The sequence below is a fragment of the Leptidea sinapis genome, chromosome 34 (genome assembly GCF_905404315.1).
Source record: "Leptidea sinapis chromosome 34, ilLepSina1.1, whole genome shotgun sequence".
Lineage (NCBI taxonomy): Eukaryota > Metazoa > Arthropoda > Insecta > Lepidoptera > Pieridae > Leptidea > Leptidea sinapis.
The window spans coordinates 9,691,629-9,706,824 of record NC_066298.1 but is presented as its reverse complement, the minus strand read 5'-3'; the positions used below and the strand labels follow the sequence as shown (position 1 = coordinate 9,706,824).

The 15,196-nt window shown below is 37.9% G+C and overlaps 1 protein-coding gene across 3 annotated transcripts; it reads left to right on the top strand.

Annotated features, from left to right (window-relative positions):
* The first annotated feature begins 597 nt into the window (after positions 1–597).
* LOC126975093 (probable E3 SUMO-protein ligase RNF212) lies at positions 598–14,316 on the top strand. Of its 3 annotated transcripts, none has more exons than XM_050822906.1 (8): positions 598–794; positions 875–939; positions 1,023–1,142; positions 3,473–3,602; positions 4,247–4,356; positions 6,937–7,014; positions 11,702–11,766; positions 14,109–14,316. In XM_050822906.1, the coding sequence occupies exons 1-8, from the start codon at positions 689–691 to the stop codon at positions 14,245–14,247; spliced, it is 813 nt and encodes a 270-aa protein (XP_050678863.1). In that variant the 5' UTR covers positions 598–688; the 3' UTR covers positions 14,248–14,316. The 3 variants fall into 3 exon arrangements, with proteins under 3 accessions (XP_050678863.1, XP_050678864.1, XP_050678865.1); XM_050822907.1 differs by having other exon boundaries at positions 11,702–11,796; XM_050822908.1 differs by having other exon boundaries at positions 11,702–11,829.
* Positions 14,317–15,196: the final 880 nt, after the last annotated feature.

Sequence of the window (15,196 nt, the reverse complement as noted above, 5' to 3'; positions counted from 1 at the left end):
ATAAACGTTGTATTTGTGCATTAAAAAAACGCGTCAGAAGACACACAACGAAGCTAAGTCTCTATGCAACGCCAAGAGATCTAGCTGTTCACAGAACACTGGATTACCGACAACTCCAGCAACTCTGGATTGCACGTGGTCATATGGTTCGAGCTGATACTTAGGTGCGCCGGACCAGAGATGTCAGCAATACTCCTGATGAGGCTGGACCTGTGCTTTGTAGAGCGCAAGAATGTGGGCCATTTTGAAGTATTTATGACCTGATGACCGCGGGTTTGAACCGCGGTGCAACGGTTACCTATTACGCCACACGTAAAAAAATTTTTACATTTACGGTACAATTTTTACATGATTACGGTAGAGAAGGAAAAACTAGCGTGTCACTTGATGTTAAGTGTCGAAGCTGTTTGTAAATATCATAAAACGGAAATTATTAAAAAGAATCAGTTTTATTGCATACAAAGACCGTATCAACTACTTTTATGCATATCTTATATAATTATTTTGTGTATATATGACATTGGAAGCAATAGCCATAAAATTGTAAGATTAAAAAAAAATCAAGTAATTATATTATTTCCCGCGACGTATCTTACTGAGTGCTGTTTTTAAAATCAAATTATTAAAAATAATCTTTTCAAACCTAATGAATTGCAAAGAAAATAAATAATTATTATTTGATTTTGTAATGGATTGGATACACTGTAATAATTGTTTTATTCAGTTAGAAACAGGAGTTACTTTACACCTGACATCATGTGGTCACATGTTTTGTACCAATTGTTTGAGCAACGGTTTGTTTTGTATTTTTATGTATAATTTAATTTTTCTTTAACAATATTTCTGTTTAATCTGTACGTTTATAACCTTTTAGGAGCCGAAGAAAATGCATGTTTAGTATGTCGTGCCCCATGCACTTTGATGAAACTGGTACCTGATGTAAGTATTCATGGTAATTGTAAAATTTCTTAAATCTTTTTGAATTATGTAAAAAGAATAATTCATACATTTTGTTTTGTAAGATGAATTCAGATATTCAAGATTATTTTACGGAACCTGAAGAATTGCTGAAGAAAAGTTGTGATATTATTCAGTTTCAAAGGCGACACAGACATCGCTTGTTGTCATACTTGCTACAAGCGGTAAGTTTATAATATATAATACTAGAAATAGGATTGATATAGCAATGAGGTGAATTTTTAAGTTTTATATATTGGTAATATTTAGAATTAATCAGTTTTAACTTCAGGGCGGATTTCACTTCGAATATCTACAAATCGCATGCACAGACCACAGTGCGACGTGATAAAAAGTATCGTGGTATGTCACGTCTAATGTCGTTTTGAGTTGCTTTACGACTCAGGTCTCTTTTGTTAGGCAGATATTGATGATGCTCAGCGTCACCTGCAAAATATAATTATTCACATAATTCCCATAAATAAAAATCGTCCGTTTTTTCTCTTAATGGTGATTTTCATTGTCACCACATCAGAATTCCTCATTACTAGTAAATAATTCTAGTAGGTTCTACACGCTACATAAGTCCTAACCCCAGTTTAGTAGTTATCTATAAATAAATTAAAGTTATACCTAAGTATAAACCAAGAATATGCAAAATGTTTACAATTTTGCTTACGATTCGTTTATTTCGACGTTTAACGTTTCCCGCGTTTATTTGCAATGCTGCTTGACAATCGAAAAACTGACAGAATGATCTTTGTATTGGCAGTACTGTCATCGAGATATTCAACATTTTGCATATTCTTGTTTTATTCTCAGGTATAACTTTATGCCAAGTTTATTTGTAAGGTCGTCTGTATGTATTACTTATATATATACATATACATAACATATTGTTACATGTGCATTGTTGTGGAAACCTTTATGTGCGAATTATATTCGCTTAAGCCTGGTGTGCTAATGCTATTGAACGACGAGGTATCGAAAGCGCGTATGGGTCAACTGATTGTCATTCATAGATTATATACGAGCGTGTAGACAGCATGACAGCCCGGTAATGCGTGACCATTTTGATTTGTATATGCGTGCGTTAGCTGGTGGTTTCATATTGAAAATACTACTTGGCTAACTTTTTACGACTTGTCAATCAAAATCGGTTACAGTCGCAATCGAAAAGGGAATTTTTTATTTAAGAGATGTTCTTCTCACTCGCTCGCTTCGTTTGTCTACACCCTCGTATATTGTAAGTCTATGTTGTAGGTGATCACCAGCGCATACCTCTCGTAACACCAGAGAACTCACAATCAGTTATAATAATAATATTGACACACTTTTACACAAATTATATTGGCCCAAACTAGGTATAGGCATAGTACTATGGGCACAAGACAAAGATATATTTAATACAATATACTTACTTAAACATACATAAATACATATAAACATCCATGACTCTGAAACAAACATCTGTATTCATCATAATATAAATGATTGCACCTACCGGGATCGGAACTCGGTACTTCTAGCTTAGAAGTCAGTCACTAACAATTTTTGATATACCAAATTTTGGCGTTAATTTAGCGTGAGGCATAATATTATGTTATTCGTTAACTATTAAATTAATCTTGTACATAGTCGAAATGGGCTACTAGTACGTAATAATATTAAAAATGTTGAAGGTTTTATCAAAGCAGGCACCTAATTAACTTTGGTTAATTAACGCGGGCCGTTTAGAAAACTTTTGACACAGCGCAAATTGGAGCGCCTCCATAATGAGAATGTTGAAAGTTGAGACTTGGAAAAATATTTTACACAGATGTTGTACAGGTACCTTTATAGAACGGAGCGTGAGTCTGGCTGTGTCGATAAATTTTTGATGAGAGTGACTCTATATTTAAGGGGATTTATTTTTTTGAAACAAAATTTTCTTTATAACTCTCATAATATCAACTGGAAGACGTCCACGGCTGGACTAAGGCCTCCCACAAAGATTTCCACGACGATCGCTCCTGCGCTGCCTTCATCCAACCTATTCGGGCAATTTTTACCAGATGATCAGTCCATCTTGTGGGGAGGTCCCCCAATTAACAGTACGTCCACACTACGTGATCGCCATTCGAGAACTTTACTGCTCAACGGATATCTGTCCGTCGAAGCTATGTGCCCTGTCCACTGCCACTTCATTTTCTTAATCATTTAGGCTATGTGAATTTGGTTCTCTTACGGATCTTCTCATTTTGGATTCGAACTCCTGATGGTGCCTGATGTATCCACCTTTGATATGGATGCCCAGCCCATTCTAATTCAGAAGCTTTAAGACATCTTCCAACGCAGCGGTAAATAGGTTTGGCGAAATGACATCGCCTTGTGTGATTCCCCGCTGCAGTCTTCGAGTACTGATCCTGGAGATGGACTGACATGGTGGCGTTTCCATACAAATAATGTATTTTAGCGTTTCCATAAATGAATAATTTTAAACTATTAAAATTTTACGTTTATTTAAAATTCACAGACAAAGAAATTTCACACAGCACGGAACGAACTGAAGCGCATGACCGAAATATGTCAAAAGCAACATAAACAACTCAAGGAATACCAGAGGATTATAAAACATTTGCATACCCAAGTTGTAACGCAGTCCAGTAAAGTTTCTTTTTTTACTAACATTGTTTTAAAACCTTTGTAGCGTTGGGTCAAAGTATTCGTATCCTAATCATTAATTAGATGCAATCTAGTTTTCAGGAATTGGAAAACAAGCCGGTAAGTGATCATTACCACCCATGGAATATCAAAGCTATTTTACGAAGGTATAAAGGTACCCAAGTACTAAGGTACGTATTACATTAACATACCGATATTTGTGCGTTGCATAGCTTATGATGACCGCATCATAAATATTATATTGATAGTGAGAAATAATAAAAAAAATCATATCAGCAGACCATGTAAGAGAAAATTCAAATTAACAAAATCCTTGAAATGACAAAAATCTAGTAATTTTATAAACGACTAACTGACCCGGCAAACGTTGTATTGCCATATAAATTATTTTTAGAGTTAAACCGTTTCTTGGACATTGCAACATTATTTTTACAGATAGACGAAAATTGTAAAAAAAATATTTTGATATATGTACCGTATATATATTCATTTACATGTAGTAAAAAACGGTTATTTCAATATTACAAACAGACGTTCCAATTTTATTTATATGTAAAGATTTGCACAAATAGTCATGAACATTAGCTCATTAAGAAAGCGGTTAATAGATTCATTTTCCAAACAGAACAAGTTTCGCCATTCAGCGTTCCCATTTCGCCCAGCAGCAATTTCTCTCCCAGCTTCATTCAGACCACCCCCACCTACAAGCGGACCGCAAAAAGCACCCCCTACAGCGTAAGTAGAACGAGACCTATTAGTTACTTTTGTTGCTATTTCTACAGATTTTCCCTACTTTAAGGGAAATATGAGCGAAACAACTATTTGCTAATTGGTATATGCTCGGAATAAATGAATAAAACACATTGTACGATTAAGCTATTACATTTAGATTGTGATATTAATTTATTTTAGGATCAGACAGCTTTGATAATTTTTCTCTAATATGTTTAATGTATCTGGCTCATACAAATTTATACATTGTGTATAGACACCGCCAAACAGAAAAGAAGAGAATACCATATCTGCTAAATAGTTTCTCGAAGAACATCCGACGAGAAATAAACAAAAATTATTGAAGAATTATGAGACCCGCTCGATCCTGTAGACAAACTGTGTAAACAGTTTTACAGGACCTTGTATTAGTCTAAGAAGAGTTTATTATAAATACCTAAATAAAATACATAATGATTGCCGACTAAATCGAGTTCTAGGCATTAGTTACCACGACGAAATACTCTGGCATTTCCATGAAATTTTCTTCATTTATTATGATTTATCCTATGATGTAAAAATAACAGCTGTTGTCTTTATAAGTTCTTTTAATAACATAAATTAACAATATTAGAATATACTGCAGAAACTAAGGCAATTAATTTTTTTTTAACAAAATGAAATTTCTTAAGAAATTGACTTTATTGTGAAAGAATAGAATAATTTAATACAAAGTATGGCCTCCTCTGCTATTCAGAACTTGTCGGCAACGATTATTCATTGAATTAATGAGACTGTTTATGTCATCTTGCGGTATTCGCTCCCAATGGAATTGTAGCAAATCCTTCAGCTGTTGGGTTGTTGTCACTCCGTCCAAGTCCTTCAAAACACGTCTCTAGAGCATGTCCCATGCGTGCTCGATGGGGTTTAGGTCTGGCGAGGCCAGGGCAATACTCGGACGTTCTCCGTTGCCAAGTATTGACTGGTTCACCGAGCTGTATGTGAACGCGCATTGTCATGCATAAACGTAAAATGGGAGCCAAAGATTTGTGTAAATGGATGGACATAAGGTCTGAGAATATTCTCAACGTAATTTCATTTTTCCATTTACAAAAATGAGCTCAGCTCGCCTGTTCTTCATAATACCCGCCCACACCATAACTGTTGAGCCGCTGTATTTTATTTATTTATTTAATTTATTTATTTTTATGGATGAACTTCCTGAATGCACCTGAGCCTTTCAGTATTTCCGGGCTGACGGTACACTCACACCCTTCTTGTATCTGGCCTAAACCCGAATCGCGACTCATCGGAAAACATAATTTTATCCCATTGTTCGTGGGTCCATGTTCTGCGTTCTCTACACCATTTATTTCGACGAGCGCGATTCCCGTGACGTATCGGTGGGCACCTAATTGGGCGTCGAGCTCGTAGGCCGTACTCAGGCAGTCGATTTCGCACAGTTTGGGGACTTACATCAACACCACTTGAATTTTGTAGCCTCAAACTTATCTCTCGAGCGGTTAACATCGGTTGGCGTCTTGCAGTCAGTTGTATGAACCGGTCTTGCCGAGTGGTTGTACTCCTTTTACGGCCTGAATGCTGTTCAGTGCGTTCCCTTGTATTATTGTAACGCTGCCAAAGACGACAAATAACACTTCTATGAATGCCAAAATGCCGAGATACCTGAGATTGATTACTTCCCGCTTGCAACATCCCTACAGCTCTTTGCATTTCATTTGCCGTCAAATGACGTCGCTCCATGACGTAAGGAATATCTAACAATTCAATTTTGGTAAAATTATAAAATCAAGACTAAACGTAGCAATAAAAACGCACTTAAATTCAAACAAATTCCCTTTCATTTAATTTTATGAAAAAAAAACAAAACATAATCGTAATTTTTCCTACAACCAGGCAGTATGTCATCAATAACAAAAACGTTTACATACCTATGCACTTTGAGTTAGAAATTATTAATATAAATGGTAAATTTCTAATATGATGCGTGTTGATTAGACTTTTTTGATGTGTGTATTTGTTATGTAGGTACTAGGTAACCGTTATCGAAATGTTGTGAGGTTTCTTCAGTGTAAATTTCGCTAAGATTTGATGACGATGAAGTCTCGTGCCAGAATTTGGCGAGTGAACATTTTCTGAGGATGCCTCGTGTAGAGGCGAAACGCGTGTCGAATTGGTTAAGCGGAATTAACACTTAAGAAAACTCACAACATTTGTATAATTAATATGTATTATCCATAACATATTAATAACGCCTACTTAAGTAATTTTTTTAGGTAACTATTAGTAACTGTAAATATTAGTTTAATATATTATAATTACAATTTTCTAACTATATGCAGTGTTTTAGGCTTTATAAGTATTACGGCAAAACATGCAAACACAATGCCTACAAAAATTGCAAAACATGTATTGACTTTGTATTAAATATAAATCTGGGATGATTGATAACCTTGTCTGTAAAGGGCGCGTTTATATGAACGTTGAACTTTTATAAGTTATCTACTCAATCCAATAAAAAACATCTGTAGGGTATTCCCTCTTATATATAGATGTAATAACCTTATAATGTTTAATTAATAGCAACCGTTTCAATCGAACCTCGTGACCCCGACGAGATTAAGCAAGCAACGATCGTGCAATCTAAGTGCTCAAAGCCAGGTAAAGTAACATTTTTACAATTGTTATTACTGTATTAAAAGGGATTTTTGTTTTATGAAAATAAGGGACGAAACGAGCTGGACGTTCAGCTGATAGTAATTGATAGGCCCTGCCCATTACGATGCAGCGCCGCTCAGGATTCTTGAAAGAACCAAAATTTCTGAGCGGCACTACAATTGCGCTTGTCACCTTGAGACGTAAGATGTTTAGGAGCCTCCCACTGGTGAACCTTCTTTCTAGGGAACCTGATGATGATATGAGATAACAAAACTTTAGGAAAACCATAGTGCATTCAAGCAACCTTACTAGTTTCTACCACACAACATTCATTGTCTCACCTCATATAGTTGACATTGTTCTTTAGAATATATTTTTAAATCTAAGAACTTAGATCGAGGATTTGTCTGCGTTGCGCTCAAACTAGATACCGCACTAGGTAGTGCGGTATCTAGTCTTTACGTAAGATTCTAGTTCTTAGGTAAGAACAATTAGTAGCATTTTTAAAATTTTGTAACATACACATAAGTACTTGTTATTTTACAATAAAATTAATAAAATACAAAATACTTACTGATGATATGTGATCCCAGTGTCTTTCTTATTTGTTGTAAGTAGTATTATTTTACTAAGTTTTACTACGCAACCATTACAATAGCATTTGAGTCTCATTTACTAGCAAAGTTTGACGGAACATACACGGACACGTCAACACGGCGACTACGCCTGCGGTATCTAGTTAGAGCGCAGCGGAGACCAATCCTTAATCTTAAGGTAAGAACTAACAATGAGACTAAGGCCCGTAATCCAGGATGTGTCCTAGTACGTCATATGTGATATTATACTAGCGTATAGACAAACCGTGAAAGAGAGAAGGACATTTCTAACGCACATACAGCAAGAGAGAAAAAGAAAGCGAATCTATTGTAATTGTAACCGAAATGTTGATTGGCAAATAGAAAACAGTCAACCTGGATTGGAATTAGCTTTTTAGGCTGAGTTGTATTAGCTGTTATAGTTAAGGTTTAAGTCAAATTTAAAGTTAACAGTAACGCTGACTTTAACATAGACCGCGGAATGTATTGCACCAATTCATTAAGTACAGGATATTTAATCGAAACTTTTGACGGGCTGCTATGTAGCTATTTAACAATAACAATAACTTTAACCAGGTTAATAATAATACCTTTAATGGACCGTTACGGTTAACAGTTAATGTTGACGTCATCAAAAAATTGTCAAATAGTGCAACGAATTCTTTACTTAACAAGTACCTACTTTTTATTGCTAAAGTTAATTGTTGCAACCCGGTCTTAGTTTTTGAATATTAAACTAATATCTAATTTAGGAGTGGTAGTGCAATGTTGGGTCCTCACGGACACAACTGACTTGGGCCGGCATGCCCGGAGAAATACCACTTCCCCACTCGAAACCGGCGTGAAATAGCGGCTATGCCGCTGTGTTTCGTCCGGTGAGTCTCCGGAGGCTTACACCCCCCCTCCCAAATACAAATGGCAGCACAGACTAAAAAGAGACTACTCCAGGACGGTACCAGGCTATGCAGCCCTGGAGAATCCGTCCATGGGCGTCCACAATTAGGGCCTGTACCTAACAGTGGTTGCCCAGGCTGCTCCGCGTATTCTGGAGGGGGCAAATCTGCGCTGACTCGGGGCAAACAGAGCACACTCGCTGTGGACTTTTGCAACATCAGGGGGCTTCGATCAAATTTAAATGCCGTCCACTTTCACCTGGAGACGGCGAAGCCGGCCCTGCTCTTTTTAACCGAGACACAGATATCCTCCCTGGCTGATTCATCTTACCTCTCTGACGTAACTGGTTATTGCGCCAACGCGAATCCCGAAGTGCAAGATCATACACCTTCACTGTTGGACCTTCTGTTGACCTCACATCCGGACGGCTACCTAGTTTCCGTTGACCCTCCTCTGGGATCGTCGGACCACTGCCTGATCCGGAGCACCGTGCCGATCACGCGCCTAACACGGCCCCGCTTCTTAGGTTGTCGCCGCGTGTGGCACTATAGGTCAGCAGAGTGAGACCAGATGCGGTGCTTTTTTGCATCCTACACGTAGAGGCAGATCTGTTTTTCGCTGGGAGATCCAGATGCTGCTGCTGACGCTGTTGCTGATGTGGTACTGCAAAGTATGGAACTCTTCATTCCATCCTCCTCTGTGCCTATCGGTGGCAGGTCCCAACCATGGTTTGACCGCTCCTGCAAAATGGCCTCTCGCGGAAAGCAGGAGTGCTATCAATCATTCCGCCACTGCACAGGGATGATAACTCGCTGGCCCATGACGCGAAAGAGAAAGCTGATCTCCTGGGCTCCCTCTTCGCGTCCAACTCGACTCTGGATGACCAAGGTGCACCACCACCGCATATTCCGCGGTGCGATTCATATATGCTGAAGGCAAATATCCGGCATAGTGCCGTGCTTAAGGCGCTCCCACCTTGGACATTCACAAATCGAGCGGGCCCGATGGCGTTCCCCCGATAGTGCTGCGGACATGTGCTCCGGAACTAGCGCCGGTCCTTACCCGTCTTTTCCGGCTCTCCTACTCATCAGGCGTAGTCCCGAAATTATGGAAGGCGGCTTTAGTGCACCCGATCCCTAAGAAAGGTGTACGCTCAGATCCGTCCAACTACCGCGCCATTGCCATTACCTCCATTTTCTCCAAAGTAATGGAGTCGATCATCAACCGCCAGCTCTTGGGATACCTAGAGGGGCACCAGCTGATCAGCGACTGCCAGTACGGTTTCCGTCAGGGTCGCTCGACTGGTGATCTTCTTGCGTACCTCACCCATAAATGGGCGCAAGCGGTTGAGTCGAAGGGAGAGGCGTTGGCGGTGAGTTTGGACATAGCGAAGGCCTTCGATCGGGTGTGGCATATCGTAGCGCTTATAGCGAAACTGGCATCCTATGGGCTTCCCGAGAAGTTGTGCAAATGGGTCACTAGCTTTTTGGCTGATCGGAGCATCAAGGTTGTTATCAACGGTGCATGCTCAGACTTAAAACCCATAAACGCTGGTGTCCCGCAAGGCTGCGTGCTATCCCCTACGCTGTTTCTTCTGCATATCAATGATATGCTGCAAATCAGCAATATTCATTGCTATGCAGACGACAGCACAGGGTATGCTTCCTACACAGGCCGTGCCAACATGTCCCGGGATAGCGTCGACGAGAACCGGAACAATCTTGTGTCTGAAATCGAGACTATGCTTTGCAAAGTCTCGGAATGGGGCCGACATAATTTAGTCCAATTCAACCCCAAGAAGACACAAGTTTGTGCGTTCACCACTAAGAAGTCTCCCTTTGTTCCCCTCGATTCGAGATCACTCCTCTAACTGCCACAGCCTGTATTGGCATACTTGGCGTCGATATATCAAGCGACGTTCAGTTCCGTGGTCACTTGGAAGAGAAGGCCAAACTGGCCTCTAAAAAGCTTGGTGTACTCAGTAAGGCGAGACAGTACTTTTACTCACATGGAGTACTGTTCTCACCTCTGGGCGGGTGCTCCCCAATACCAGCTTCTTCCATTTGACCGCATACAACGTAGAGCGGCTCGAATCATCGACGATCAAGTCATCTCCGATCGGCTTGATTCTCTAGCATTGCGTAGAGATGTGGGTTCTCTCTGCATCTTCTACCGCATTTATCACGGGGAGTGCTCAGAGGTGCTGTTCGGGTTGATTCCAGCGGCCGAATTCCACCATAGGACATTACGTGCAAAGTACCATCCGCATCACGGAGACGTCTGGCATTCCACAACCGCGCGTTTTGTTCGAAATTTCTTGCCTCGCACAGCCACTTTGTGGAATCACCTACCGGCAGCGGTCTTCCCGAACAGATACGACTTAGGGACCTTCAAGAAAAAAGCATACTCCCGGCCGGATAAAGGCCGGTTGTTGTTGCGGATGTCCATGGGCGGTTGCCTCACCTCTCCCCATCCCGTGAGCCTTTTGCCCGTCTCATATAAAAAAAAAATCTAGCCAATAGCTAACACACCCACAGACTAATCAAAATTGGTCACAAAATACGTCGTAGGTATATACGCTAATTATATTAATGGATCAAGAGTGTTTAATGTCACTGTCGTCACAACTGAATGAAAAACACAGTATGCCGGCATGGATTACTTATTAAGACAGGTTTTGGAATACGCATCTTAGGTTAGCCTAAAAGTTCTACAAGTTAGGCTGAAATGAGTACCGCGACATCTAGCCGATATCATAAGAAGCCTCACAAGTGGCTATGTCTCTTAGTACTGCTGCATTATACTTCCGTCTTGTTAACCAGTTTACCAGTTCAGGGAGGCTCCTTTGCACAGGATGCCGGCTAGATTAAGGGTATCTCAACTGTGTTTCGGCCTGAACATCGCTGTAACTAGTGAAATGCCTGGGCAAATGAGACTTAACATCTTATGTCTCAAGGTGACCCCAATTGTAGTGCCGCTCAGAATTTTTGGGTTTTTCAAGAATCCTATGTGGCATTATAATGGGCAGGGCGTATCAATTACCATCAGCTGAACGTACTGCTCGTCTTGCTACTTATTTTCATTAAAGAAATGATTATGTAGCCACTAAGGTAAATGTCCGGAATTATTTCTGTGCCGTGACCACACCTAAGTTTATCTTGGAGTTTAATGAAAGCATAATTGAGATAAATACTTTTCAGAGGTCAAACACGTCACACAAGATATCATCGACGGTAATGACGCCTCCCACTCCAGAGTCAGTCGGGTACAACAATTTTTTAAAGCATCTTTAACGGTACACCGCCTATACATACACTGCAATGCGATGGTATATTATTATATGTATAATTTTTATCGAGATATTATAAAGTATATATTAATAATAATAATACTTTCTCTTCATATTTTTTTCCACTCACTGCAAATAAATTAAATTACTAAATTTACATTGTTTGTTATATAATACAAATTATTTACATGTTTTTATTGATAATTGTAATTGCAATAAAAAACGGTTTTGCAGTGATATCTAAAGGGGTGGACCTCTGACCCCGAAAATTGTATCTTCATGGTCAGTGATTATGATATTGTTTGTCAATCAAGAAAACATATTATTTAAGTTTTCTTTAGTGTTAATTCCGCCAATATTTGTTTTTAAAAACAATTCGACACGTTTGTCTCGTTCGTTCGTACAACACGTCCTGAGGATGCCTCGTGCAGAGGCGAAACACGTGTCGAATTGTTTTTAAAAACAAATATTGGCGGAGTTAACACTAAAGAAAACTTAAATCATTTGTATAATTATGGATTTCAGCAAAGTAACGCCTAATTCAATATTTTTTTTTAATCAAGAATACGTTAAAAATCTTGGAGAATAATATTTATAAATAGCTATAGCTATAGCTATATTATGTATTATAATACAGAATTTAATGTAACAAAAGACAACAATTATGAAACAGGGGGCTTAAGTGCGCTCATTTTATCATATTTAGTCTTAAAATTGGTCTATGCAGAATTCTTATACTGCGCTCCCTACGGAACCCATAAATATAAAACATTCATCACCCTACCACAGACTAAATCCATACTAATTTTCATCAAAATTATTTAGCCTTGAAAGAGTTACTTTAGTAATGGTATGGATGAACGACAAGCAGGTCATGGACATCTCCAATACCAGGTGTAAAGGGATGAGATGCTGACCTTTGAGATGCAGAATGCATTGAAGGCAGATGATTCCACAAAGTTGCTGTGCGAGACAAAAAAAAGTATATTTACGACACGACACAAATTCTCATTCCGGTGTTCGGTTCGCATTGGTGCAATTCGGCAGCTGGTATTAACCTGAATAATTCCTACGAGCACTCCTTGATGTCCATTTTAATAAAGATTCCTTTCGCAATAATTATATCTACAAAGGCGGTGAGTCATTTAGCCATTGCTATCAAGATTTTGTGTTGGTTTAGTGACAAATTGATCAACATAGCTACGCAATCGAGACCATTAAATTCAGTATGGTTTATATTATTGTACACCAAGCGTGAACGTAACAATGGTTGCTATTTGAGAGGTGCCCTAGTTAAGATAATAAGGTGAACTTTGGTACAATTTTTGACATTTCTGCAATATTTCGGAACTCTGCAAATTTTGCTTTAAAAATCAATACTATCCCTACTATCAAGTAATGAAACGCACAGAACTGCTGAGCCTAGACTGCTTAAATTAAGGAAATGGTTTGTTTTGTGCCCCAAACCTCCGCTGAGAAAGGATTTTCTAAAAATTTCTAATCAAGTGGGGAATTGGGGTAATTTAGGTATATGGGAAATATCTTTGAATGTCAAAAATCATGGCAATTCTAATTAAAGCTCTAAATCATGAATTTTTTTTGGGAAATAAATTGGCCTCGTGTTACTGTCGAACCTGGAAATTTTGAATAGTATGTACAAGTACGTATTATATAGTGCTTATTATAAACTAATAAGTGCTTATTATAAACTAATAAGTGGCCGGTTAAAATTAGCCATACCCTGTACTAAAAGCACCTGCTGTTAAGGTATTTATAACAAGTGGTCGAGCCTTTAGGACGTGTATCTCTTGAAGGTACCATATTTTATGGATTGATAAGAATGCATTATAAAAAATCTTAATTGGGTTAAAATTAATACAAATTCAAATATTTTTATTTAAAAATAGGATTAAAATTCACTTATTGAACGTCAAAAACTACCACCCATTCAAAATAGACTACCTCAGACCTGAGAAGAACGGGCGCAAGAAACTCGGCGGGCTTTTTCTTTATAATAATATGGATTACAATGTAATATCTTACTATAAACATGTATAATTTTTGAACCTGAGGGTGTTCGCTTCATTTCCAGTCTGTGGTATCATTAAGAAACCGTTTATGTTAATTCTTTTAAATTTCGCAACACATTTGTTTTGTACATTTTCCGGGATCATATTGAAAAAGCATCGCCCAATAAAAGACTTAAGTACTAACTCTTGACTTAACCGAGTAGTAGGCATAAAATTTTATGTTTGTTCCTCTAATAATTCTGTTGCAGTCCAAAGGAAGTATGTATATTTTCACAACTCTATTTTCAGGTATAATTTTAGTCAAGGTAGCGACGAATCGGGTTATATGTCCAACGGTCCTCCAAAGAAACCGCCTGTCCTAATATATTGCAGCGGTAGTCCTACTCGCAAATGTACATTTTTGAATAAGAGGAAATATTTTGTTTAGTTTGTTTTGTCTCATGGTGTTGTTTTAAATTAATTTGCATGTGTTATTAATAAATGAAGTCTTGATTAACCTGAGTGTATTTTAATTGAGTATATTTCCTTTATACTAGCCTACTATAAAACACAAAAAATGTTACTTTGAACTTTTTGTATCTAAATACAAAAGTTCCATTTTTCGATTGTATTATAAAATGTATTAAATGACACAATAGTTTTTTCTTTTAGCGCCAGTTTATCCCATTATTTTCTGATTTTAAATCCGTTCATTTTAAAAATGTTGGTTACTACAAATTTTATTTAAGTGAAAATTTAGTATATTATAGCTTTGTGTGTGGGTTAAAACATAAAGTTAAAATACATACATAAAAAAAACGATAAATAGGAGAAGTGGAAAGAGCTTTTCCCGTTTTATGTAAACACTAGCCAATATATTATATATTTATGTTACGTATATTCAAAAAACATAATATTCATAATCTGAAGGAGAAACTGAGGGTAAGATTGATTAAAGAATTCCATTTAAATTTGTATAGTTCATGTATTCCATGTTAGTGTATATAATTCACACAGATGGAATTCATTACTTAACATGTGGTGTCAAGAAAATTAAATTACTATAGCCAAGAAAATTAAAAAGAAAGGTAAGCAACGGGGGACTTCCTTAATAGAACCAAGTGTTGGGCATATTATAATTATCATCAAATGTACTCAACATAAAAACATCTGCCTGTTCTCCCCATCACCGACACCAAAGTAAAAAGTTTATCACGGAGAGTTTAGAAATACGTATTAAAATTCCTGCTAGAAGAAGATAAAACGAGTGATACAGAGCCCTTTCTAGCGTTACATAGCTGAGCGTGATTCTGAGCTCTATCTGATTCAATACCAATAGAAAATAAAGACCTCAGCGGTCTTACTAAAGTTTTCACTTCCAAAATTAGTTTGAGCCT